Source organism: Taudactylus pleione, unplaced genomic scaffold (genome assembly GCF_031769625.1).
Source record: "Taudactylus pleione unplaced genomic scaffold, aTauple2 ptg000070l, whole genome shotgun sequence".
In the NCBI taxonomy this organism is placed as follows: Eukaryota; Metazoa; Chordata; class Amphibia; order Anura; family Myobatrachidae; genus Taudactylus; species Taudactylus pleione.
In genome coordinates, this window is record NW_028284472.1 from 10,842,055 (window position 1) to 10,867,527 (window position 25,473).

The window sequence follows — 25,473 nt, forward strand, 5'->3', positions numbered from 1 at the left end:
ACTGTGGCATAAATGTATAAGGGGCATTACTGTTGCTTAATGAATAAGGGGCATTACTGTGTCATAATGTGTTGTAAGGGGCATTACTGTGGCAGAATGCATTGCAAGGGCATTACTATGTTGCATAATGTGTTGTAAGGAACATCACTGTGGCATAATGTGTTATAAGGGACATTACTGTGTGACATAATGTGTTGTAAGGGGCATTACTATGGCATAATGTGTTATAAGGGTCTTTAATGTGTGGCATAATGTGTTATAAGGGGCATTACTGTGTCACAAAACTACACACCCTTTTTGTCCTCTGTTTTTTTTTGGGGGGGGGGCAAATTATGGCCTTGCCCTGGGTGACAAAAATCCTAGTTTCGTCCCTATTCCCGGAACACTCAGTGGTCATCTGCAGATTGGACTACTCCTCCTATCTGACTTTCCTGACTCCCACCTCTCTCCACTCCAATCTGTCCTCAATGCTGCTGCCTGGCTCATCTTCCTCTACAAACATTCTACATCTGCTTCCCCTCTTCTACAAGCCCTACACTCTCCTACAAGTCCAACACTGGCTCCCCTTCAGAACTCAATGCAAGCTTCTCACACTCACTACAAAGCCCTCCTACTTACTTATCTGACCTTATCTCCCTTCACACTCTGGCCAGTCCACTTCGGTCCACAAATGCATGCCATCTCTCCTGCCAACTGATTACTTCCTCCCACTCTCACCTCCAAGATTTTGCCCGTGCTGCTCCGTACCTCTGAAACTTTCTCCTTATCAGACTCTCCACCCTGGGTGCCATCAGGGGAGGGACTGCCAGGCCCTTTTTCCCGGGCCCGGAAAAAGTGAGGGCCCGGGTGGCAGCAGTGCAGAACTGCATATATATGCACCGGCAGCCATGGAAAAACAGCGCTGCCATCGGCACTTCTAATATGGCAACAGCCATGAGCCAATCACAGCTCGCAGACCGGCAGCCAATCAGGAGCAGCTGCTACTGATTGACTGCCAGTCTGCGAGCTATGATTGGCTTGCGGCTGGTGCCATATTTGAAATGCTTCAAAGCTGTTTCTAGCTGACTGCTAATGCATATATCTGTAGTTCTGCACCACTGCCACCTGGGCCTACGGGCCCAGCAGTCCCCCCTTGATGAGAGCCCAGGTGGTGGGTGAGCTGGATGACGCAGTGATCCTCCGCTCCGTGGTGTTTCACAGACAGCGTGACTGTCTGTGCACTGAATGTATTCCTTCACAGGGTGCCACTAGATTCCAACACCAGTCAGAGCATTCCCCAGTAGCAATGGAGAAGCAGGGAGCAAGGGACTGGCAGCATGATTGCCCTCAGTATACAGCAGTGTGTCTCAGAGTTGGTGGTAGCTGGTAAGTAAATAGTCCCTGCCCTGTGCCCCTCCATAGTCCAGCATTCCCTGCTCTGTGCCTCCCCACTACTCAAGCCAGCCTTCCTGCCCTGTGCCTCCCCCTACTCCAGCCTTCCCTTCCCTTTGCCCCCCAACCCCAGGGGGTCCCTGTCTATTTTATCAGTACCGGGCCCCACAATTTCTGGTGGCAGTCCTGTCTCCACCTCTTTACAAATCTCAAACAGGCTCTCAAGATTCACTTCTTTATCAAAGCAATCCAGCTCTCATGCTTACCCACTGCTCTGTGCTCCTTGCTCATTGTCTCCCAAATCCAAGTCACCCCTGTGTGCCTGCCCCTCCCCTTTAGAATGTAAGCTCTCACAAGCAGGGCCCTCTTCTCTCATGTACTTTTTCCTCACTCACTTATATTAACATCTATTCCATGCTCCCTACAATGGCACCTAACCCTTGGATTCTGTCACCCTGCTGCTTATTTGAGTGTCATGACCACTGTTGCAGCAATGTTTATAAACCATGTCCTTGTCCTGCAATGTTTTATACAGTAAGTCACTGTTTCCAATGTACTTTGTAAGGCGGTGTGGAACCCTTGTGGTGCCATACTGTATAAAGGTTAACCATAAATATTATTATTTATTATTATTATTAATAATAATAATAATAATAATAATAATATTAGCAGTACCACAACTGGCAATTAAAGGCCATGGTCTGAGTCTTTCCTTGCCACTGTGTGTGGTGTATGGCATGTTGCCAATTTTACATTTATTCTGCAGTAACTTTTCCCTTCATAATTAGTGGTGATGTTTTCTTAAAGATTGTCAATTATTTCTTTAAATATAGATGCTGAAGGAGTACTATGATTGCCAGCACTAGTACTGGGTTGCTCTTGTTCATCTATCGACTGATACATTATTAATTTTTACACCAGGACAGGAGTAAAGCTACTGTAGTTGAAATTATCTGCCACCACACCAAGTGAACATATAATGAGATAGTGAAATGAGGGACTGTTACCTTTTTAATGCCATTTATTATTTTGGGGTTTAGCTGATGGGATCACAACCACACCCAGTTAGTACAGTAATATACGCTGCCTTTCAAAGACATACACTTCTTGAAAAATACGATTTAAAGTGAATTATAAAAGACTGGAAGTTTTGTCTATACCTACACCTGAAAAAAAGTATTTTTTTCCACTTTTATTATTTTGGGGTATAGATAACAGGGACATAAGAAAACCCAGTAAGTACGGTAATATACGCAGCCTCTCAAAAATACCTATATGATATGATTTAAATTGAATTACTAAAGATTTGTTTTCAAACCAGAAAAAATATATATTTTTTGGGGTGCACCTGATGGGGATAGGTCCACACACTAAGTACAGTACTTTATGCTAGCTCTCCCAAACATACACTCTGAAAAAAATGTGATTTAAATTAAATTATTAATTATAAAAGCCTTGAAATGTTTTTTTTTAACACCAGCAAAAAAAAATTATTTTGACCACTTATTTTTGGGTGCACCTGACAGGGACAGGTCCACACATGAAGTACAGTAATAAATGCTGGCTCTCCCAAACACACACTCTGGGAAAAATACAATTTAAATTGTATTATAAATTATAACAGCCTTGAAATGTTTTTTTTTTAACATCAGCAAAAAATATATTTTTCTTTAATAGGAAAAAGGGTCTTCTTTGGGGTGCCTCTCACTCAGAAACAGCACAATATTTTTTTCAAGAATAATTACACTGCCTCTACAGTGATCCGTGCATGCATAAAAAAATTATTGAAAAGTAAAAAAAAAATGACTTCGTCCCCCCCTCCCCCTTCCACAAAATCCAGTCCTGGTTGTCAAAATACAGGGGACAAAAGATGTAGGGGTCCGCTGTATTTAGCACAACCAGCACTGGACTAAGTGAGCCGGTCCTGGTTTTGGAAATACAATGGACAATAAGAGTAGGGGTATTTTCCATAACCAGCACCGGCCTCTTTCTAGCAGGGGGGTAATGCCACAGCCAGGAAAACCCTTTCAAATCATTACCCCTGAACACTAGTCAGCCCAAGCCTGGGATCCCAATAAAGGGTCCCCTTCTCCAGGGCACCTCAGGCCTGGGCTGATAGCCTGGGACTATCCCCGACAACCCTGGGTGGAGGGTGCCAGGTTGGTAGTATAAAGTGTAGTGTAAAAAAAATAGATGAAGTATTATTGTCTTTTGCAGATGAACTACAGGTCCCAGCAAGCCTCCCACGCATGCTGGTACTTGGAGAACCACAAGTACCAGCATGCAGGGCATTATGGGCCTGCTGGTACCTGTAGTTCACCTGCAAAAGAAATATTAAAATAAAGACAGTACACACACACCGTGACAGTATGTTTATTAAAACATACATGCATGCTCACATGCACATTCACACATACTCACATAGTATCCCTATAGCCAATCACGTCCACTTGTCAATGTAGAAATCCATGGATACCTGTAAAAAAAAAAATTCCATACTTTCCTATTCCTAGCGTGGATCACATCCACTTCATTCCTAGTTGGCATCCAGGGTCTTAGGAAAATAAAAAAACGAATTGTTACAGACACACAAACACAGTACTGTCCTTTAAAGACAAAACTACCCCGAATGACCGCTCAGAACTCCTGGTGTTGAGCTTTCATTGGCTGAGAGAGGCGAGCCTTCCATCTCTCAGCCAATGAGCAGTTCCTATGATTGACTTCAATTGTGAGAACCACTAAGGTAACCTTTAGTGTGTATATATATATATATATATATATATATGCTTCTGAATGCCTTCACGTATCCTGGCATGTAGAAATTAGAATGCCCATGATTGGAGGAGATTTGTGGATTTCCTAAAACTGCATCACTGGAGGATGAGTGAGACTTATCCTTAGCAGACTAGAAATGAACTGGAGGATGAGTGAGACTTATCCTTAGCAGACTAGAAATGAACTGGAGGATGAGTGAGACTTATCCTTAGCAGACTAGAAATGAACTGGAGGATGAGTGAGACTTATCCTTAGCAGACTAGAAATGAACTGGAGGATGAGTGAGACTTATCCTTAGCAGACTAGAAATGAACTGGAGAATGAGTGAGACTTATCCTTAGCAGACTAGAAATGAACTGGAGGATGAGTGAGACTTATCCTTAGCAGACTAGAAATGAACTGGAGGATGAGTGAGACTTATCCTTAGCAGACTAGAAATGAACTGGAGGATGAGTGAGACTTATCCTTAGCAGACTAGAAATGAACTGGAGGATGAGTGAGACTTATCCTTAGCAGACTAGAAATGAACTGGAGGATGAGTTCTACTTCTCTCTAGCAGCAGGGACTTTAACTTTGGGCATCTAACATTTAAAGCCTAAATTTTGCTGACCAAAAATATTTAAGCCTTTATTTTACTTAACTGCAGGTATTATATTTACTAACGGGCATAGCTGGAAAGCGATGAGACGATTTACCCTCTCTACACTGCGAGATCTTGGTATGGGGACGAATATGATAGAAGAGAAGATCAATTCCGAATGCGATTGTTTAGTAAAAATGGTTCAATCCTTTAAAGGTCAGTAATTTGTCCCATCTCTATTTTTCATGGTACAAGATTTTTTTTTACAGATTACACAAAAAAAAAAAGAAATGTGAGCGCTCAAACACAGCTGCCGGTCTAAAATATATTTTACTCAAATTAAAGCAATATTAAAATCACCAAATAAGCAAAATGGGTTCGCACGTGGAATAAAATATTTTCAATCAAGGTCAGCACAATTGTGGGATGGCAAATAAGCGACAGTCAAGTTGTTACCAGCAGAGCAGAGAGTTTAGTGGTGCAGAGAATTAGTTGGTGAGTCCCTTGTCACAGCACATGCATATACCAGCTGGCATTAAAACATCTCTGCATGCATGTGCTGTGATAAGAGACTAACCAATTAATGGGGAGGGACAACATAAAGGTTTATGTACCCTCCCCTGAGCATTGCGGGAAAATTTTAAATTTTGGCCCTCATTCAGAGCCGGACGCTCTGAGCAGAGCGCACACTCTGAATGAGGTCCGCCCTCCGTAATTATGGAGCGTCCTCCTGGACGCTCGTATAGCTGTGGGTCACCACCCACAGCCTATACGAGCGTGCAGTTTGCTGGGCGCGATGGTCGTGAACCATCGCGACCATCAAAACTGCGAGCCGGAGACTGCGGTTGAGGTTTTCAAACGCAAGGCCCGGAGTGATTTTGGCTCTATCAGAGCCAAAATCACTCCCACTGACATCACTAGTGTTCTTTGTATAAAGCATCTTTCATTATTGTTTAATTGTTTTTTAATAAATGTAATCTTTTTAAACTTTTAAGTTTTTCAAATTTTGTTCCCACACATCTCTGGCTTACTGGTTAATACATTATACTCTGCTCTGCTGCAGCACATTATAATCCAATCCTATGCAGTTATATTCCACCCCCTGCGGTATAACGCTGCTGATCTCTGCACATCACTTCTCTCACTTCACCAGCATATCACTGCCCGCCCGTTACTACTCTTTTATCCTGCACATCACATATTGGGCTCTATTTACACAATCAGTATTTTGAATGCAGATTGTAGTGTGATATTACCGACTGAATTCACATTGCGAATTCAGCCAATATTACAGAGATTTACTAAACATCCCTTGCAGGCACAGAGCTTGAGATAAAGCTCTGTCCCTGCGAATCCCCTCCGCAAGTGACAAGTGCACGCGCATGCGCCGAACGGCCGCTGCTAAGCCCTGCCCCCTGATGCTAAGACCCGCCCCTCATGATCGCTACCCCCTCCACGACCCCCCTCTCCCTTAATTACACTTACCTCCGGTGATCGGTGCTCCGGTGATGTCCTCTGTGGCTCCGGTCAGCTGACATCCCATCCTGCACTGGGACCCGGTCAGGTGATGACTGGGCCCCAGTGCAGGATGGGAGACCAGCTGACCGGTGGCAGAACATCACCGGAGCACCGATCTCCAGTCCCTGGACTTTGGTAAGTTTTTTTTTATTTTATTTTACTATTTCTTTTTTCTTTTTTTTTTTTACAGTGTATCAGCGTGTGGTCTGTTTAGACCACACAGCTAATCACTGGGGCCGGCTCCGGCCTCTGGTCTGCCTGTTAGAGCAGAGCAGGAGTCCGGTAACCGGGGAAGACCCTGGATAACGCCACCTCCAGGTGGTGTTATTATCACAGGGCTTTCCCCGGTAATTTTTCACAATTTATTTTTAGTAACTTTGGCTAGATCACATTTCCCATTACAATGATGGGAAATGCGATCTGCTTATTAAAAATAAGTGATAATTAGGAGTTGGAGTAGAATTTTATGAATACTACTCCAATTGCCCTTTAGTAACTTTAGGTGACACTAAAATAATGTGAAAAGGGTGTGAAAATACCCTTTTTCACTTTATTTAGTAAAACTAATGTTAATAAATAGAGCCTATTGTCACTTCAGCCACCTTCACCCAGTTTCCTGGTACAGGTTGAGTCTCCCATATCCAGAATGCTGGGGACCAAACGTATTTTGGATATCAGATATTTCCATATATTGGAGTAGTTGCATACCATAATGAAATATCTTGGGAAGGGGACCAAAATCTGAACACAGAATGCATTTATGTTTCATATACACCTTATACACACAGCCTGAGGGTAATTTTATACAGTATTTTTAATACTTTTGTGCATTAAACAAAGTTAGTGTACATTGGGCCTAATTCAGAGACGGATGGTAACGCATACACAGCTGCCTACTCTCACAGATCGCAGTAGCTAAAATATGCTAATGCAACAGGCGGCAGATTTTGCATTGAGACGCCCCTCGGAGCCCTCATCGTTGCCCGCAACAGCGTCCACAAGCGCAGCACTGTACGCAGTTCTTCAAAATATCGACAGCTCAAGTATGTCTATAGTCACTCAGAATTGCTTGAGGTAATTGAGACCCTGGAAGTTCGTTCTGTGCATGCGCGATCGCAGACGCTGGTCAGTACACGCCCAGGAAATAGCCCCGACACGCCTGCATTTTGGCCGGAACCACCCACATAACGGTCTCTTCCTGTCTATCACTTGCGAATTAATTTTCACTCGCAATTTATTTGCAGCTCGTGCGTAATACGACTGGGACTCATGCGCAGACTAATCGCTCAATTGCGTGAACATCGGAATAGCGTTCAGCTCTGAATTAGGCCCATTGAAACATCAGAAAGTAAAGGTGTCACTATCTCAGTCACGCTCAAAAAATTCCATATTTTGGAATATTCCATATTTCTGAACATTTGGATATGGGAGACTCAACCGGTGTATTCTCATGCCAGTGTTCCAGCCAGCTGCTCCCATCCAATATAATTAAGGGCTAATTGCAAACTGAGACGAGGGCAGATGACTTGTGCTAATATTTTCCAAAAATTCAGTTCTTGCAAATAACAAATATTTGCAATAATTCTAGGAAAACCATTTGATGCCGCCATGATAATGAACACTGCTGTATCCAATATAATTGTATCAATATTGCTTGGGTATCGCTTTGAATTAGGGGTGAGCGGGTTCGGATTTCTAAAATCCGAACCCCCCCGAGCCCCCCCGATCCGAGTCCGATCCGAGTCAGGCTCGACTTTTCCCGCCTGACTCGGATCTGAAATCGAGGCAAAACGTCATCATCCCGCCTTCCGAGTCTCGCGGGTTTTGGATCCTATATAAGGTACCCGCGTCGGCGCCATTTTCTCACTCGGCTGTGGACAGTGAAGATGGAGGGTGGGAGTTAGGGCTGTGTAGTGTAGTGTAGTGTAGTGCTGCTGTTGTCCACTACTTCAAAGTCCATAGGGGCTGGCTGTGTTGTGCTGTGCTGCTGTTGTTAATAGGGGCTGTGTCCACTACTTCAAAGTCCATAGGGGCTGGCTGGACTGTGTTGTGCAGTCAGTTCTCCATAGGGGCTGTGTCCACTCCAAAGTCCTGTGCAGTGTCCCAGTCCTAAAGGAGAGCTGTAGTGTTGTCCAGGGGGTGCTCTGTCCATCAGGGGCGCTCCCCCCAAGTGCTAAAAAAATAATATATTTTCTGTGTTTGTGAATTGTGTGCGCAGTAGCCGCACGTGCATCAACAAAGTAGTGCCAAGCGTGCGCCTGTGTCATAAGTAAAGGGCCGGCTGGCTTGACCGTTAAAGGGTGCTGTAACCCCCGAAAGTACACTCCAGTCCAAACCAAAAAAAAATTATTTTCTGTGTTTGTGAATTGTGTGCGCAGTAGCCGCACGTGCATCAACAAAGTAGTGCCAAGCGTGCGCCTGTGTCATAAGTAAAGGGCCGGCTGGCTTGACCGTTAAGGGTGCTGTAACCCCCGAAAGTACACTCCAGTCCAAACCAAAAAAAAATTATTTTCTGTGTTTGTGAATTGTGTGCGCAGTAGCCGCACGTGCATCAACAAAGTAGTGCCAAGCGTGCGCCTGTGTCATAAGTAAAGGGCCGGCTGGCTTGACCGTTAAGGGTGCTGTAACCCCCGAAAGTACACTCCAGTCCAAACCAAAAAAAAAATTATTTTCTGTGTTTGTGAATTGTGTGCGCAGTAGCCGCACGTGCATCAACAAAGTAGTGCCAAGCGTGCACCTGTGTCATAAGTAAAGGGCCGGCTGGCTTGACCGTTAAGGGTGCTGTAACCCCCGAAAGTACACTCCAGTCCAAACCAAAAAAAAAATTATTTTCTGTGTTTGTGAATTGTGTGCGCAGTAGCCGCACGTGCATCAACAAAGTAGTGCCAAGCGTGCGCCTGTGTCATAAGTAAAGGGCCGGCTGGCTTGACCGTTAAAGGGTGCTGTAACCCCCAAAGTACACTCCAGTCCAAACCAAAAAAAAAATTATTTTCTGTGTTTGTGAATTGTGTGCGCAGTAGCCGCACGTGCATCAACAAAGTAGTGCCAAGCGTGCGCCTGTGTCATAAGTAAAGGGCCGGCTGGCTTGACCGTTAAAGGGTGCTGTAACCCCCGAAAGTACACTCCAGTCCAAACCAAAAAAAAATTATTTTCTGTGTTTGTGAATTGTGTGCGCAGTAGCCGCATGTGCATCAACAAAGTAGTGCCAAGCGTGCGCCTGTGTCATAAGTAAAGGGCCGGCTGGCTTGACCGTTAAAGGGTGCTGTAACCCCCAAAGTACACTCAAGTCCAAACCAAAAAAAAAATTATTTTCTGTGTTTGTGAATTGTGTGCGCAGTAGCCGCACGTGCATCAACAAAGTAGTGCCAAGCGTGCGCCTGTGTCATAAGTAAAGGGCCGGCTGGCTTGACCGTTAAAGGGTGCTGTAACCCCCAAAGTACACTCCAGTCCAAACCAAAAAAAAAATAATTTTCTGTGTTTGTGAATTGTGTGCGCAGTAGCCGCACGTGCATCAACAAAGTAGTGCCAAGCGTGCGCCTGTGTCATAAGTAAAGGGCCGGCTGGCTTGACCGTTAAAGGGTGCTGTAACCCCCGAAAGTACACTCCAGTCCAAACCAAAAAAAAATTATTTTCTGTGTTTGTGAATTGTGTGCGCAGTAGCCGCACGTGCATCAACAAAGTAGTGCCAAGCGTGCGCCTGTGTCATAAGTAAAGGGCCGGCTGGCTTGACCGTTAAAGGGTGCTGTAACCCCCAAAGTACACTCCAGTCCAAACCAAAAAAAAAATTATTTTCTGTGTTTGTGAATTGTGTGCGCAGTAGCCGCACATGCATCAACAAAGTAGTGCCAAGCGTGCGCCTGTGTCATAAGTAAAGGGCCGGCTGGCTTGACCATTAAAGGGTGCTGTAACCCCCGAAAGTACACTCCAGTCCAAACCAAAAAAAAATTATTTTCTGTGTTTGTGAATTGTGTGCGCAGTAGCCGCACGTGCATCAACAAAGTAGTGCCAAGCGTGCGCCTGTGTCATAAGTAAAGGGCCGGCTGGCTTGACCGTTAAAGGGTGCTGTAACCCCCAAAGTACACTCCAGTCCAAACCAAAAAAAATATTATTTTCTGTGTTTGTGAATTGTGTGCGCAGTAGCCGCACGTGCATCAACAAAGTAGTGCCAAGCGTGCGCCTGTGTCATAAGTAAAGGGCCGGCTGGCTTGACCGTTAAAGGGTGCTGTAACCCCCGAAAGTACACTCCAGTCCAAACCAAAAAAAAATTATTTTCTGTGTTTGTGAATTGTGTGCGCAGTAGCCGCACGTGCATCAACAAAGTAGTGCCAAGCGTGCGCCTGTGTCATAAGTAAAGGGCCGGCTGGCTTGACCGTTAAAGGGTGCTGTAACCCCCGAAAGTACACTCCAGTCCAAACCAAAAAAAAATTATTTTCTGTGTTTGTGAATTGTGTGCGCAGTAGCCGCACGTGCATCAACAAAGTAGTGCCAAGCGTGCGCCTGTGTCATAAGTAAAGGGCCGGCTGGCTTGACCGTTAAGGGTGCTGTAACCCCCGAAAGTACACTCCAGTCCAAACCAAAAAAAAATTATTTTCTGTGTTTGTGAATTGTGTGCGCAGTAGCCGCACGTGCATCAACAAAGTAGTGCCAAGAGTGCGCCTGTGTCATAAGTAAAGGGCCGGCTGGCTTGACCGTTAAAGGGTGCTGTAACCCACAAAGTACACTCCAGTCCAAACCAAAAAAAAAATTATTTTCTGTGTTTAGCCGCACGTATATATCAAATCGATATAACATAAATGGAGGACCAAACTTTCTCCGATAAAAATAAAATAGAGAAAGATCAAGAACCACTTCCTCCTAGTGCTGAAGCTGCTGCCACTAGTCATGACATAGACGATAACATGCCATCAACGTCGTCTGCCAAGGCCGATGCCCAATGTCATAGTAGAGGGCACATACAATCCCAAATGGCAAAGTTCAGGAAAATGACCTTGAAAAAGACATTTAAATCAGCTGAAGAGAAACGTAAACTTGCCAATATGCCATTTACGACACGGAGTGGCAAGGAACGGCTAAGGTCGATCCCTAGTATGTTCATGACTAGTGGTTCAGCTTCACATGACGATGGAAGCCCTCCTCCCACTAAAAAAATCAAAAGAGTTAAGCTGGCAAAAGCACAGCGAAGAACTGTGCTTTCTAAGAAGATATCACAAATCCCCAAGGAGAGTCCAAGTGTGGTGGTGGTTGCGATGCCTGACCTTCCCAGCACTGGACGTGAAGAGGTGGCTCTTTCCACCATTTGCACGCCCCCTGCAAGTGCTGAAAGGAGCACCCACAGTCCACTTGCTGATATGCAAATTGAAGATGTCACTGTTGAAGTACAACAGGATGAGGATACTGGTGTAGCTGGCGCTGAGGAGGAAGTTGGCGAGGAGGATTCTGATGGTGATGTGGTTTGTTTAAATCAGGCTCCGGGGGAGACAGTTGTTGTCCGTGGGATGAAAAAGCCCATCACGGTCATGCCTGGGCAGAAGACCAAACATTCCACCTCTTTGGTCTGGCAATATTTCTATCCAAATCCGGACAACAACTGTCTTGCCATATGTACCATATGTAAAGGTGAAATAAGTAGGGGTAGGGACGTCAACCACCTAGGAACATCCTCCCTTATACGGCACCTGCAGCGCGTTCATAAAAAGTTACTGTCAAGTTCAGAAACTTTGGCTAAGACCGTAAGCAGTCCAGGGACACCTAAATCCCGTTGTCCCGTTGTATCCAAGCGCCTGCAAACCACACCGTCAACTCCCTCCTCGTCAATTTCCTCCTTAGTCAGGATCGGAAGTAGTCCTGCAGGCCATCTCACTGGCATGACTGACTCTCCTATCCGGGATTCCTCTGGAGGATCCTGCATTGCTACGCCTACTGCTGCCGCTGCTGCTATTGCTGCTGCTGGGAGTCGTTCATCATCCCAGAGAGGAAGTAGGAACACCACTACTTTTACTAAACAATTGACCCTCCAACAGTCCTTAGCGAGGAGGATGAAGTACGACAGCAGTCATCCTGAAGCAAAACGTATAACTGAGGCCTTGACTGCTATGTTGGTGTTAGACGTGCGTCCGGTATCCGCCATTAGTGCAGTGGGATTTAGACAATTGATGGAGGTAGTGTGTCCCCGGTTCCAAATCCCGTCTAGATTCCACTTCACTAGGCAGGCGATACCGAGACTGTACAGAAACGTCAGAAAAAGTGTCCTCAGTGTCCTGAAAAATGCCGTTGTACACAATGTCCACTTAACCACGGACATGTGGACAAGTGGAACAGGGCAGACTAAGGACTATATGACTGTGACAGCCCACTGGGTAGATGTATCACCTTACGCAGCAACAGCAGCAGCGTCACCAGTAGCAGCATCTCAGAAACGCCAGCTCGTTACAAGGCAGGCTACGCTGTGTATCACCGGTTTCAGTAAGAGGCACACCGCCGACAACCTCTTAGAGAAACTGAGGGAAATCATCGCCCAGTGGCTTACCCCACTTAGACTCTCCTGGGGATTTGTGATATCTGACAACGCCACCAATATTGTGCGGGCATTACATCTGGGCAAATTCCAGCACGTCCCATGTTTTGCTCACACAATAAACTTGGTGCTGCAGAATTTTCTGAAAAGCGACAGGGGCGTGCAGGAGACGCTTTGGGTGGCCCGAAAAATTTCTGGCCACTTTCGCCATTCAGCGACTGCGTGCCGAAGACTGGAGCGCCAGCAAACACTCTTGAACCTGCCCCGCCATCACCTGAAGCAAGAGGTTGTGACGCGGTGGAACTCAACCCTCTATATGCTTCAGAGGATGGAGGAGCAGCAAAAGGCCATACAAGCCTATACATCCACCTATGACATAGGCAAAGGAGGGGGTATGCACCTGACTCAAGCGCAGTGGAGAATGATTTCCGTGTTGTGCAAGGTTCTCCAGCCCTTCGAACTTGCCACACGTGAAGTCAGTTCAGACACAGCCAGCTTGAGTCAGGTCATTCCCCTCATCAGGCTTTTGCAGAAGCAGCTGGAGAAAGTGAAGGAGGAGCTAAGACGGAGCGATTCCGCTCGGCATGTGGGACTTGTGGATGAAGCCCTTCATTCGCTTTGCCAGGATTCCAGGGTGGTCAATCTGTTGAAATCAGACCACTACATTTTGGCCACCGTGCTTGATCCTAGGTTTAAAGCCTATGTGGTGTCTCTCTTTCCGGCCGACACAAGCCTGCAGAGGTGCAAAGACCTGCTGGTGAACACACTGTCAGCTGAAGCGGAACGTGACACGTCAACGGCTCCTTCTTCATTTTCTCCCGCAACTGGGGCTGCCAGGAAAAAACTTAGGTATCCTAAGCAACCCGCTGGCGGTGATGCAGGGCAGGCAGGACCAAGTTTGGACATCTGGTCCGGACTGAAGGACCTGGCAACAATTTCTGACATGTCTACTGTCACTGCATTTGATACTGTCACCATTGACAGAATGGTGGAGGATTACATCGGTGACAGCATCCAAGTAGGCATGTCAGACAGTCCATACCTGTACTGGCAGGAAAAAGAGGCAATTTGGAGGCCCCTGTACAAGCTGGCTCTATTTTACCTGAGTTGCCCCCCCTCCAGTGTGTACTCCGAAAGAGTGTTTAGTGCAGCCGGGAACCTTGTCAGCGAAAGGCGTAGGAGGTTGCTTCCACAGAATGTGGAGAAGATGATGTTCATCAAAATGAATTATCAGCTCTTCCAGGCAGACCAGCCTCCAGAAGGTACAGAGGGACCTGTGGTGGTGGATTCAAGTGGGGACGAGTTAATACTTTGTGAGGATGAGGATGTACACACTGAAGAGGGTGAGGAATCGGTGGATGAGGAGGATGAGGATGACATCTTGCCTCCGTAGAGCCAGTTTGTGCAGGGACACATTAATTGCCAGCTTGTTTTGTGGGGGCCCAAACGAACCAATCATTTCAGCCACAGTTGTGTGGCAGACCCTGGCGCTGAAATGATTGATTTGTTAAAGTGTGCATGTCCTGTTTATACAACATAAGGGTGGGTGGGAGGGCCCAAGGACAATTCCATCTTGCACTTCTTTTTTTTCTTTGCATTATGTACAGTTTGGGGCCTAGTTTTTCTAACTGCCATCCTGTCTGCCACTGCAGTGTCACTCCTAGATGGGTCACGTGTTTGTGCCGCCCACTCGTGTCGCTTAGCATAGTCATCCAGCTACCTCGGTGCAACCTTTTGGACATGAAAACACTATTGTGAGGTGTGAGGTGTTCAGAATAGACTGGAAATGAGTGGAAATTAAGGTTATTGAGGTTAATAATAGCATAGGAGCAGAGAAACCAACAAATTCTGTGATTTTAGCTGTTTTTATGCTTTTTAAAAAAAAAATACAGATCCAAAACACAAAACCCAGAACCCAAAACACGGAAGGGTGGTTTTGGCAAAACCAATCCAGATCCAAAACACGAAGAAAGATCCAGATCCAAAACCAAAACACAAAACACGAAAAGTGGCCGGTGCACACCCCTACTTTGAATACGACAGTCCAAAACTTCAGAGGCTCATGAAAATAGAGATGGAGATTGTCAGACTTGCTGGCAGCCCAGGTGTCTTGGTAAGTTCAACTTTTTTGCAATGTTTTTATTTTATTTACATTGATGTTAAAATTAAGTATCCCTATTTAGAACACTCTGGAGCAAGTTCTAATTCTTGCAATGAAGTAAAATGTAGTGATACAAATCACTTGAAGAGACCTACAATTGCTAAGGCGACACTTTTCCGATGAACTGGTCATTAGCCGCTACCTTCAGTTATTTTGGTTACCAAGATCACTGGACTTCACCCCATGCAACTCTTGGTTGTGTTTTTTATTTTTTTTAAGAACCAGGTGTATCATAAATCGAAGTCATAACCTGTCAGATCTGAGAGACAATATTTGACATCATGTGTTGTCTAATCACCTGACTTGTTCTGTTATAGAGAATGCTCTTCTTCAAATGTAAACTGTTGTTGACCACAATGGAGCACACATTGAACAATTGTAGCACTCTTCAAGGGATTTGTATCGCCATCTGGTGACAGATTTTGGAACTTTTTTCAATAAATGGGTAGCGCTTCCAAAGATATATATATCTCTACGTCTCTCGTTTCTGGAATTTCTTTAAATAATTAAAACTTGAACCTCTGATTTATATCATCGACATTTAACACATTATGCAATTTTTTATATATATATATATATATAATTTTTCATTTCCGTAAGATGTACAATGCATTCCCGTCTCTGATGAGCTGGTTTCCAGGTGGTTACATCACAGTGCAAGAAAACATAGAAGAAATGCACTCATTTATTAGAGAGACGTTCACAAACCAGAAGAATCACCTGGATGTAAATGACCAGAGGAACCTTATTGATGCGTTCCTCGTCAAACAGAAAGAGGTAGGGTAACTTTTATATGTTATTCTTACTCATGTCTTCTTGTGAACTTGTTATTTCAAAAGGCATAACTGTTGATTGGTCAAAGGGGATTTTAGATGTGTAAAAACACATAAAAAGGAGCGCTGCTCGTTTGTAGCGATGAGTAAAAACCAATTTAATTCACATCCAATATAATGTAATACAAACAAATACTGAAAAAAATAAAGATTAAAAAAAAAACATATGGTTCAGTGGTTTTATACACAGTTGACTTTTGACATATTGAACATCTATCATACATACCTACTCTGTCGATTTTTTTAAGGTAGTCCCCCACAACTCTGGAAGAGTGGCTGGATCTCTCGCATTCCAGCCTACTTTCTGGTGAAGTGGGCAGAATGGTGGAGATAAAAATGGGAATCGCAGGCCTGTATGGAGTGGACGAGGCTAAAATAGCATGAAAACGCCTAATTTTAGCCTCGCCTCCTCCCCATGGAACCATGAATCACAGCATTTTGCCACGATGGGGACATGGCCTAATGACGTGAGAGCCCAGCCCTGCCCCCCACTTCCTAGTGAAGTGGGCAGAATGGTGGAGATAAAAACAGGAATCACGGGCCTGTATGGAGTGGGCGAGGCTAAAATGGCATGAAAACGCGTAATTTTAGCCCTGCCTCCTCCCTACGGAACAATGAATCACGGCCTATGACATGAGGCCACATCCCCATCCCGGAGAAGATTAAAAAAGTAGGTAAGTATGCATCTATACAGGACTGAGGGCCTGATTCAAACCCGGTCGCAAGCGCTGAGCGCTCACAACTGGGTCGATGGTGGCCCACAGCACATGCGCACGACGGAGCCGGCACCAACATGCGCATGCGCGAGACCCGGCTAGCGACACTAAACTCCGTCGCTCCGGGTCTCGCACCAAAGGGGGCGAGCTGTCGATGTTGAGTGACAGCTCGCCCCGTTTGGTGGGCGGGCCGGGGGGGTGGCTGCCCAAACGGAGGCGTTCCTATGAGAACGCCTACCATTTGGGGGCGGCCCCACTGACATCACAAGTGATGTCAGTGGAGAGCTTCCGGCTCTGTTAGAGCCGAAAGCTCTCTGGGGCTTGTGATGGGCGAGACCCTACCACAAGGGTCTCGTCGCAAGCCCGATGGTCGCGATGGTCTTGACCATCAAGAGGCCACTCCAAAAACAAAAAAGCCCGGCCCTGATTCTGAGCGAGCGGCTCTGAATCAGGCCCTGAGTTACTAGGTCACCCTTATTGGCGGTATATTATTCAGAGTGTGAGTTAACAGACTGTCTACAGTTTTATAATTATTGTTGCATCTATGAGTTTATTTTCATTCTGCTTTTTTCTTTTCATTTGTTTATTTTTATTACATTGTATTGGACGTGTATTAAATTGTTTTTATTTATCACTACAAACATACAGCGCTCCATTTTTTTGTGGGTCTTTTTGGATATTACGAGGGTCAGCACCACTCATTTGGTACCAGCCTTTCAGTTGTATTAACAAGTGTAAAAAAGCATCCAATAGCGCACTCTGGCTTTTTTTTTAGACGTGTACGTAATAATGGGAGGTAGGCACCATAACTGAAGTGCCATGCAGGTTACATTACATTATGCAGCCCAATGCATAATTATAATAAAAATAATGCCGACGCGCTGTTAATCAAAGCAGCTGGAAAAGGGATAGTCAGTCCCTAGTAATAGTCACAGAAATAAACATAAAAATAAACCAGCGCTATATAAATCTCACAGTATGATGGACGGTTTTGATGATAAAAATAAATGAAAATTTATTCAAATATTAAACAGTGCACATTAAAATTAAAATTTAGTATCCAGATAAGAAATATTAGCATTTTACTTAAATTTACTTAATTGTTGGTCTAATGTTTTCACTCTAGTTTTTTTTTTTTTAAATGTCAATAAACTTTATTGTTTTTGTTTTGTTTGGCAGTTTCTCCGCTGAATCCGTACGGATTTTTGGCTAAAGCTGTTTTTTATTTTAAGTCCTAAGAATGTTTGTTTGGTATTAATGGTAGTTTGTTCTTATTTATGTTAAAAATATATGTTTAATTGTTTGGCCTTAACTTTGTTTACGCACCTAAATGCATTAAGCCAATCATAACTCCCAATATATTTTTTTGGGGTTGTTCACATGACTCATACATTAACCAATAGAATTTTGCCTATGTTTTTTCTGAAAGTTCATTAGCCAATCAGTTTGTTTTGGTACCTGTAATAAAACAGTTTTGTGCAATAAAATTAATTGCCATAATGAGAGCCAGTGCCTTCACACGCCGTGAGTTGCTGGTACTGACGGAGGTGTTGGACCAGCGCTTGGCCAATTGAGTGCCCCCCATCACCAACCTAATGAAGCGGCTGGAGTACGCGGAGGTGCATCGCCGTCTTCGTGTGATCGGCTATCACAGGACCATCGGCCAACTAGAGTGGCGATGGTCAGACCTGCGCCGCAGGTCACCTGGCCTGCTGGCATTTCTGTGGCTGCGGATCCATCGGCGTGTATATGTTAATGGTTCCATGTCTTGCCAAATATTATTTGCATAATGTACTTTGCTAATGTAAATAAGCCTAAATGCGTGTGCATGTGTGCAGTATGGCCTTGTTTTTTTTAAAATGAGCCAATGATGTCATTTTGAATGTTTTTTTTTTTTTTAGTGTGTTTAAAAGTATGTGAATATGTTAGGTTTATTTAACCTAAAAAACTAAATTATGTATTAATTTAAACTATGCATCATTTAGGTCAAGAGCGGATCCAGAGACGCCGGAGAAGGCCTGCCAGGCAACTGTCACCCACTCCACCAATGCCATCCCCTGCCCACTCCTTCAAAATTTCACCACCCTCCCCTGACCTAGACATCCATATTACCCCTCCCTCCCCTGACCACTCCTCCCAAATTACCCCTCCTTCTTCACCAATGCATTGGCCGACATCTCCCTCTGATGTCGATTCGGACCACTCTGCCCCTGTCCCGGATTCTTCAGGTAATTTTGGTCCCTTTTTTTTCAAGTTAATACAGTAAATGGGCCCTATATGCATACAATGTTGAAACCAGTATTCAAATGTAAGGCCATTCAAAATCCTACACTATGTTTTGTGCTGGATTATTCATACTGTTTGGTTTTTTGAGTTTTTGAAATTAAATAATTGGTAACATGGAGGCACTCACAATGTGATATTTTTGAATTTTGTGCTACATAATTTTGCATACAATATGACTTAATCAGATTTTTTGGGTTATTTTTGTTTGTGTGGTTGTGTACATCAAAAGTAAAAAAAAAATTTATTCTGCATTTTGCAAAATAGATTACTTTGAAATTTAAAGTGGTGTTTTTGAATTGTGCTTATGACACAGCCCAATACATGCCTTGTGTGGCAGGCCCAGTTTTTTATTTAAAAAAAAAATTGCTAATAGTGTTAGGCTTCGTTCATATTCAAAATAGATTGGTCTACCCACTCTTATCATGAGGTAATGTCTTTTAAATTTAAATACTTTCATAATATAATGTTATGTAATGTTTTTAAAAAATGGGGATAGTGCAGATTTTTGGCATTATTGGGAAATGGGTTACACAATTGGCTAGGTATGTTAAAATGTTTGCTTTGTTAATCATACTGTCCTTTTCAGAATATTATATTGTAATGTTTATTAATAAAATAAATACTCTTTCAACAGAGGCACAGATGTGGGATGAAGCCATAGCGGCAGAATTCCGGCATATTCAAGCCAATTTATGCCAAATTGTCAACTCTTTGGACAATTTAATTTCTTTGTTGGACCATCAATAATTTTTAAAAAATTTTTGTTTTTTGTTTGTTGAAAAATAAAAATGTTTCGTTGTTAAATGTCTCATTCACTGACTCACACATTATAAACCAAGGGCAAACAATATGTTGGTATATGTAGAAAGGGTTTAGGTTTGTTTAGAATACATCATTCGAAAATCAAAACAATGTGGTTTATTTTAAAAAGGTCATTTTTTTAACAAATCAACTATGATATTTTTAAAACAATATCTTTAAAATCATTCTTGATATGTTGTTTTTTTTTTTTTTTTTTAAAAAGCAAAACACATCAAGGTTGTATCTGACATTAACTCCATACTGGTAATCCCTAATACCCATATGTGGCTAATGCATTGTAGACACAGTTTTGTTGTTAAATGTGTACTCCAAAATACAAATGTGTCATTATAATTTTTGAAACATGCTTACAAATGTCCACTAAAAATCATATTACACAATAAAACATGCACATTTTGGGAAACCAGTTTACACTAGGCAACAAAGAATCCAAAGAAGAGAAGAAAAAGTAGGCTCTTTTTGTAGGGCACTCATATTTAATTAAATACTTAAAATTATTTTTTTTATTTTAATCCTTTAAAATGATTCTCAAAATACACATACAACACAAACAATACAAATAACATATATAGAGTCCAAATTGTGTTACCATATTTCATATGCGTGATCTGAAAAATATTTTATCAGATAATAGAGCATATATATCAGGGTATGGCGTATCAGGATATAGTATCTGGTATGCTCTATACGGATCTCATAGATCTAGAGTCCTAGGTCTTTACCTATTGCTCGATGTAATTCAATTCTATACGAGCACATATGTAACACAATATAACAAAGGGCAAAAATATAAATAAATAAATGATGACATAAGATGCTAGATAGTCATAAAGCTCAGATATATAACTCTATGTTTGAGTACATAGGATAAATGTTATGCTACACAAATGTAAATGTCATAATAGTGTTTTTACCTGGGGCATGTACAATTGATATAACATTCATAGTAATCCAAGATTGGATAATCAAGTATATGTCCCATACATTTATTTATCTGTATATATTATAGTTTTTAAGTGTTGGTCTACCCTACTTTGGGAAACAATAGAAAAATATTTTCAACTGACACACATACTGTGTATCATCTCTCATAGAAGGAATTGTTTTAGTTCATATAAGTAATTGTCCCACATAGACACTTAATCATCTCAGCAGTATAATCTTTGTAAAGTACATGGAGAGAACAATTCATTTCATTAACCCCTGTATTTATAAAAAGATGTCAGAGTGATTTACAGATATATCCAAATATTGGTCATAGACATTCACTAATTAGTGGAGCCATGTAACACCACCCTCATATGGTTTCTATTATTGTTTAATATTTACTTTTACAACAAGACACCATATCCATGAGTGCACCTGCTAGGTCACTGCTGCACAAGATATATAAGTATGTAAATATCCACAAAAATGTGTAATACACCAATATCTAATAGCAGTCTTACTATGTCTGTTTGATATAGAGTTAAAATGACTAGATATCAGCAAGTCCTGCAAACAAGCAATATACTATATCAAGTATGGAAAGCAGACACGGAGGTCTGGGTGGTGTGATACAATTTTACCCTTCATATTATTATATTATATTATATTACCTCTTATATTTAATTTTAAGTATTTAATTAAATATGAGTGCCCCACAAAAAGAGCCTACTTTTTCTTCTCTTCTTTGGATACAATTGTTATCTGGCTCTGGGGAGCACCACCAATATAAGATATTTGTAGATCCAAGTTCCCTTGGACGTGATTTTTTGAATATTGGTAATAAACATATGAAAATATAATAGTATACACAAAAAATTTTCTGTGCGGAGATCACTTCCCCTCCCTCTTGTTCAACAATCTTAAATTGTAATGCCAAAAATTTATTATTTAGCCTGTTAAATGTTGTGACAAATTAATCCAAACACACAAGGGTTTGAGTTTTTTCTTTTAATGGCAACAACTGAATCAAACAGTTTTAATACACACACCAAAAAAAAAAACATCAAGAACTGGCTGTAGATGTAGCATGCCAACATGTTGTCCAAAATCAGGCCAAAGTCACATTTGTCCAGGTGGAAAATCCAAGATTTGGTCATAATTGTCAAAGACGGATTTTTGCAGGTAGTATGCAGGTTGTTGGTATGTGAGGGAAAAAAACAAAATTAAAAAGAAAAATTATTAATGTCAAACATTGTCAAACGAAAACACATAATTGTCCTTTTTCTATATGGTTAAACCCAAGAAATTATATTAAAAATATTACCTGAAAAAACGCAAAACCACATCATTACGTATGGCCACCCCAGACACACTCCCACGACCAACCTCAGCGGGGCCATCCTCCGTCAAGGCATCCTCTGGCTGCATTGGGACCCCACTCCTTATGGTGATGTTATGAAATATTCCACACAGGACCACTATTTTAGAAACCATAGCCGGCAAATACATTAGATCGCCACCAGAGCGATGGGGGCATCTAAATCGGCCTTTTAAAAGGCCAATACATCGCTCCATCACCTGCCTGGTGGCAGTAAGTGTGGCATTATATTGACTTTGTGGCCCTGGTGTGGGGACCAAATAAGGAGTGAGCAGCCAGGGCGTGTAAGGATAACCACTGTCTCCTGCGTGAAAAATAATCCAAAATTAGCAACACATACAAAAAGCTCAGTTTAAGGTCATAAAATTTTGAGTCCAACTTACCCAGAAGCCATGCATCACCAGCTTGTAGGTTGTTTAATTTGTGCCAAAGCCCTGATTGCCGGATGACAAACGCATCATGTGCACTGCCTGGAAACTTAGCATTCAGGGACAGGATCTGGAGGGAGGCATCACATACCACCATTACATTCATAGAGTGAAAATGCTTTCTGTTCCTAAAAATAGCAGTGCTGGAGGCTGAAGTGGTATGTGAGTGCCATCCACAACCCCTATGATGTGTGGAAAGCCAGCAATTTCGAGAAATTTTTGCTGAACCACAGCAAGGGACCCCATATCCAATGGCATATGAATAAAATGATGGATGTGCTTAAACATGGCATCCGTCATGCACCTCAGGATCCTGGAAAAGGAGGACTGCAAAATTCCAGCCACTACTCCCACTGTGGTCTGGAAGGATCCTGAGGCACAGAAATGAAACACCGACATAAACTGCATTAGTGGTGGTATTGCTGTAGGATTGCTAATTTTGCTTTCAAGATCACTCTCTATTAATGAAAGAGTGTCTAGGATAATTTTGGGTGGTAGACGGTACTGCCTTAACACCACATCATCTGGCATTCCAAAAAGGGTGACACGTGTTCGAAATATCTGGGGCCTTGCATGCCTATGATGCCTACGCCTAGGAGGATGAACAGGTTGGTCAGGGTCTGGGACCAATCGCCACTATGAGATGACCAACATCTACCTGAAATGTTAAGCCAAAAATAATGTGAATATATATTATATAAAGGAAAAATATAGTTATCTAAGCAAAAAACAGGAAGATTCTTACAGGGTTGGGTAGGGACATCTTGATGAAATCCTACATTTAAAAAAAAAAAAAAAATAGGTACTGAAAAATTCAGGATTAACAAGGCAGGCAAAGCCCACATCAACACCGTGGCATGCACTACACATATGAGGTTAAGTTATGTCGTACATTAAAATCTCTAAAGTACGCTTGTCCTAAAGACATGAGAATGCAAAAAATAACGTCACAATTCCTATTATCGCTTTCAAGTACGCTTGACCTAAAGACATGAGAATGCAAAAAACAATGCCACAATTCCTATTATCGCTTTCAAGTACGCTTGACCTAAAGACATGAGAATGCAAAAAACAACCCCACAATTCCTATTATCGCTTTCAAGTACGCTTGACCTAAAGACATGAGAACGCAAAAAACAACGCCACAATTCCTATTATCGCTTTCAAGTACGCTTGACCTAAAGACATGAGAACACAAAAAACAATGCAACTTGCTTAAGCAAAAAATAATGGCTACACTTGGTAAAAATATAGGCTATACAATGAAGTAAAAAATTCAACACAAACATGTATTTAGGTACAACAATGTGCACAGGCTGATAAAGAACAACATATGTTTGTTTTAAAAAAAAAACATGATAATAAACAAAAATATGCAACATCTACTTACCACACCCAGACGAAACCACAAAATCGAAACGTCAAAAACAAATAAAGTTTCTTCGCCAATCCAACCACTAAATGTAAACAAAGTTAAAACTTCATTTTTTACATGTAAAAATCAACTACACCTTTCCAAAAAAAAACATGCCAGACACATATGTACCAACCTTCAAATGAACTGAGAATATTTCTGTTCCAAATAACTCCGAACTCGCCCAAAACCACAACAAACAACCTCGATAACGCACCCCAAAAGGCTGAACCAGAAAACCCTTAAATAGGCTTCACTTTCCCACACAAAACAGTGACGCTAAACAGCCGCGCACACAGCATGATGTGGGCGCATGATGCACACGGATCTATAAATACGTCACTACAGCCAAAAATTGGTCTGCTTATAACATTTGTGCTAAAATGTCGACGGAGGAGCAGCAAAGCCTAAATCCAATACCTCCAAGTAAGTACACAGAAAAGTTTAGCCCTTGATTGTCAAATAGGAAAAAAAAAAGACAACCCCAATTCACAAGAAAGGAGATGGAGGTTTTAGTCCAAATGTGCATGTATAATTTATCCCAGGCACACAGAAATATGGGTGCAACACAGAGATGGAAAATTTGGGAGGACATAGCCAGTGCTGTTAATGGAGCGGGCAACTTATACAGGTCTACCAAAGAAGTAAAAAGGTGGTATTAATGCAGTAACCAATTTTTACAATAAATATTTTTGGAAAAATTTCAAAATTAATCCTTTTTTTTAAAAACAGATGGAGCGACTTCAAATACTGCCTAAAACAAAAACTGGCAGAGAGGGCTAGGCATGCAGGTGGGACAGGTGGTGGGCCAACCCCTGTGTCGCTTGAGTTGACAGATTTGGAGGAGCTGGCACAGGGGTGTGAGCAGGAAGAGGAGGTGTTTGGCATGTCCAATATGGACACAGACATGCCAGACTTTGCGGCTCCACATGTTGCCGCAGGTAAAAAAAAATATTTTTTATTGTTATTTTTAAAAAATTTTAAAAATATGTTTAAAAAAATTTTTTTTTAATGTTTTTTACAGGTACAGAAGAGGAAGAGTCTGCTCCAGAGGTGAGCTTTGGCTGCAGTAGATCTGCTGGCTCCGCAATAGATCCACCTGGGGACCCTGTGGCGGCCACTCCAGTGCCACCTCCCTCGCAGGCCGTGGCCCTCCTCACAAATCTAAATGAAAAAACTGACAAAAACACTGAGATTTTGCTGAGGATGGACGCCAATCTGCTGCGGGTGGCGGACGCCCTGGAGGAAACTGCTGCGGCCAATGGTAGAATTGCAACAGCCCTGGAGCAGATCGTCCGCCTGCACATGTTGGAGCCACCCTCCCTTCCTGTAGTACCATCAAGGCCCACCACCTCTGGCACACCATCAGCCATCCCTCCAAATTCGCCTAGCCCTATGCCTTGGCCAGAGGAAACACCATCTGTCTCTGGCCAGGCCAGCCGCAGGACCACCAGGAAAACATCTTCGTGGCCAGCAAAATCAGGCCAAGCGCCCAAGAAGGTATTGACAGCACTGGCTAAATGTCCCATTTTTCATCTCTGTGTTTGCCCCATATTTGTGCTAAAAAAAACCTCCATCTCCTTTATTGTGTTTTTTTTTTTTGATAATTTAATATTTGCTTTTTTACCAAAATAAAAAACTTATTATTGTATACCAAAAACCAGCAAGTCAAAAGGTTTTAAAAAATTTATTGATTACAAAATAAAAAAAAATACAAAGAAAAATTTGTCTGACAAATCTTTGACAACTG

General features: G+C 42.5%; 1 protein-coding gene across 1 annotated transcript in view; it reads left to right on the forward strand.

Annotated features, from left to right (window-relative positions):
- Positions 1-25,473, forward strand: part of MMUT (methylmalonyl-CoA mutase) — a 290,597-nt gene that overhangs the window by 57,573 nt on the left and 207,551 nt on the right. The window contains exon 4 of the mRNA XM_088467254.1: positions 4,793-4,942. Coding sequence (XP_088323380.1) covers positions 4,793-4,942 — 150 coding nt within the window. The remainder of the gene's footprint in view (positions 1-4,792; positions 4,943-25,473) is intronic.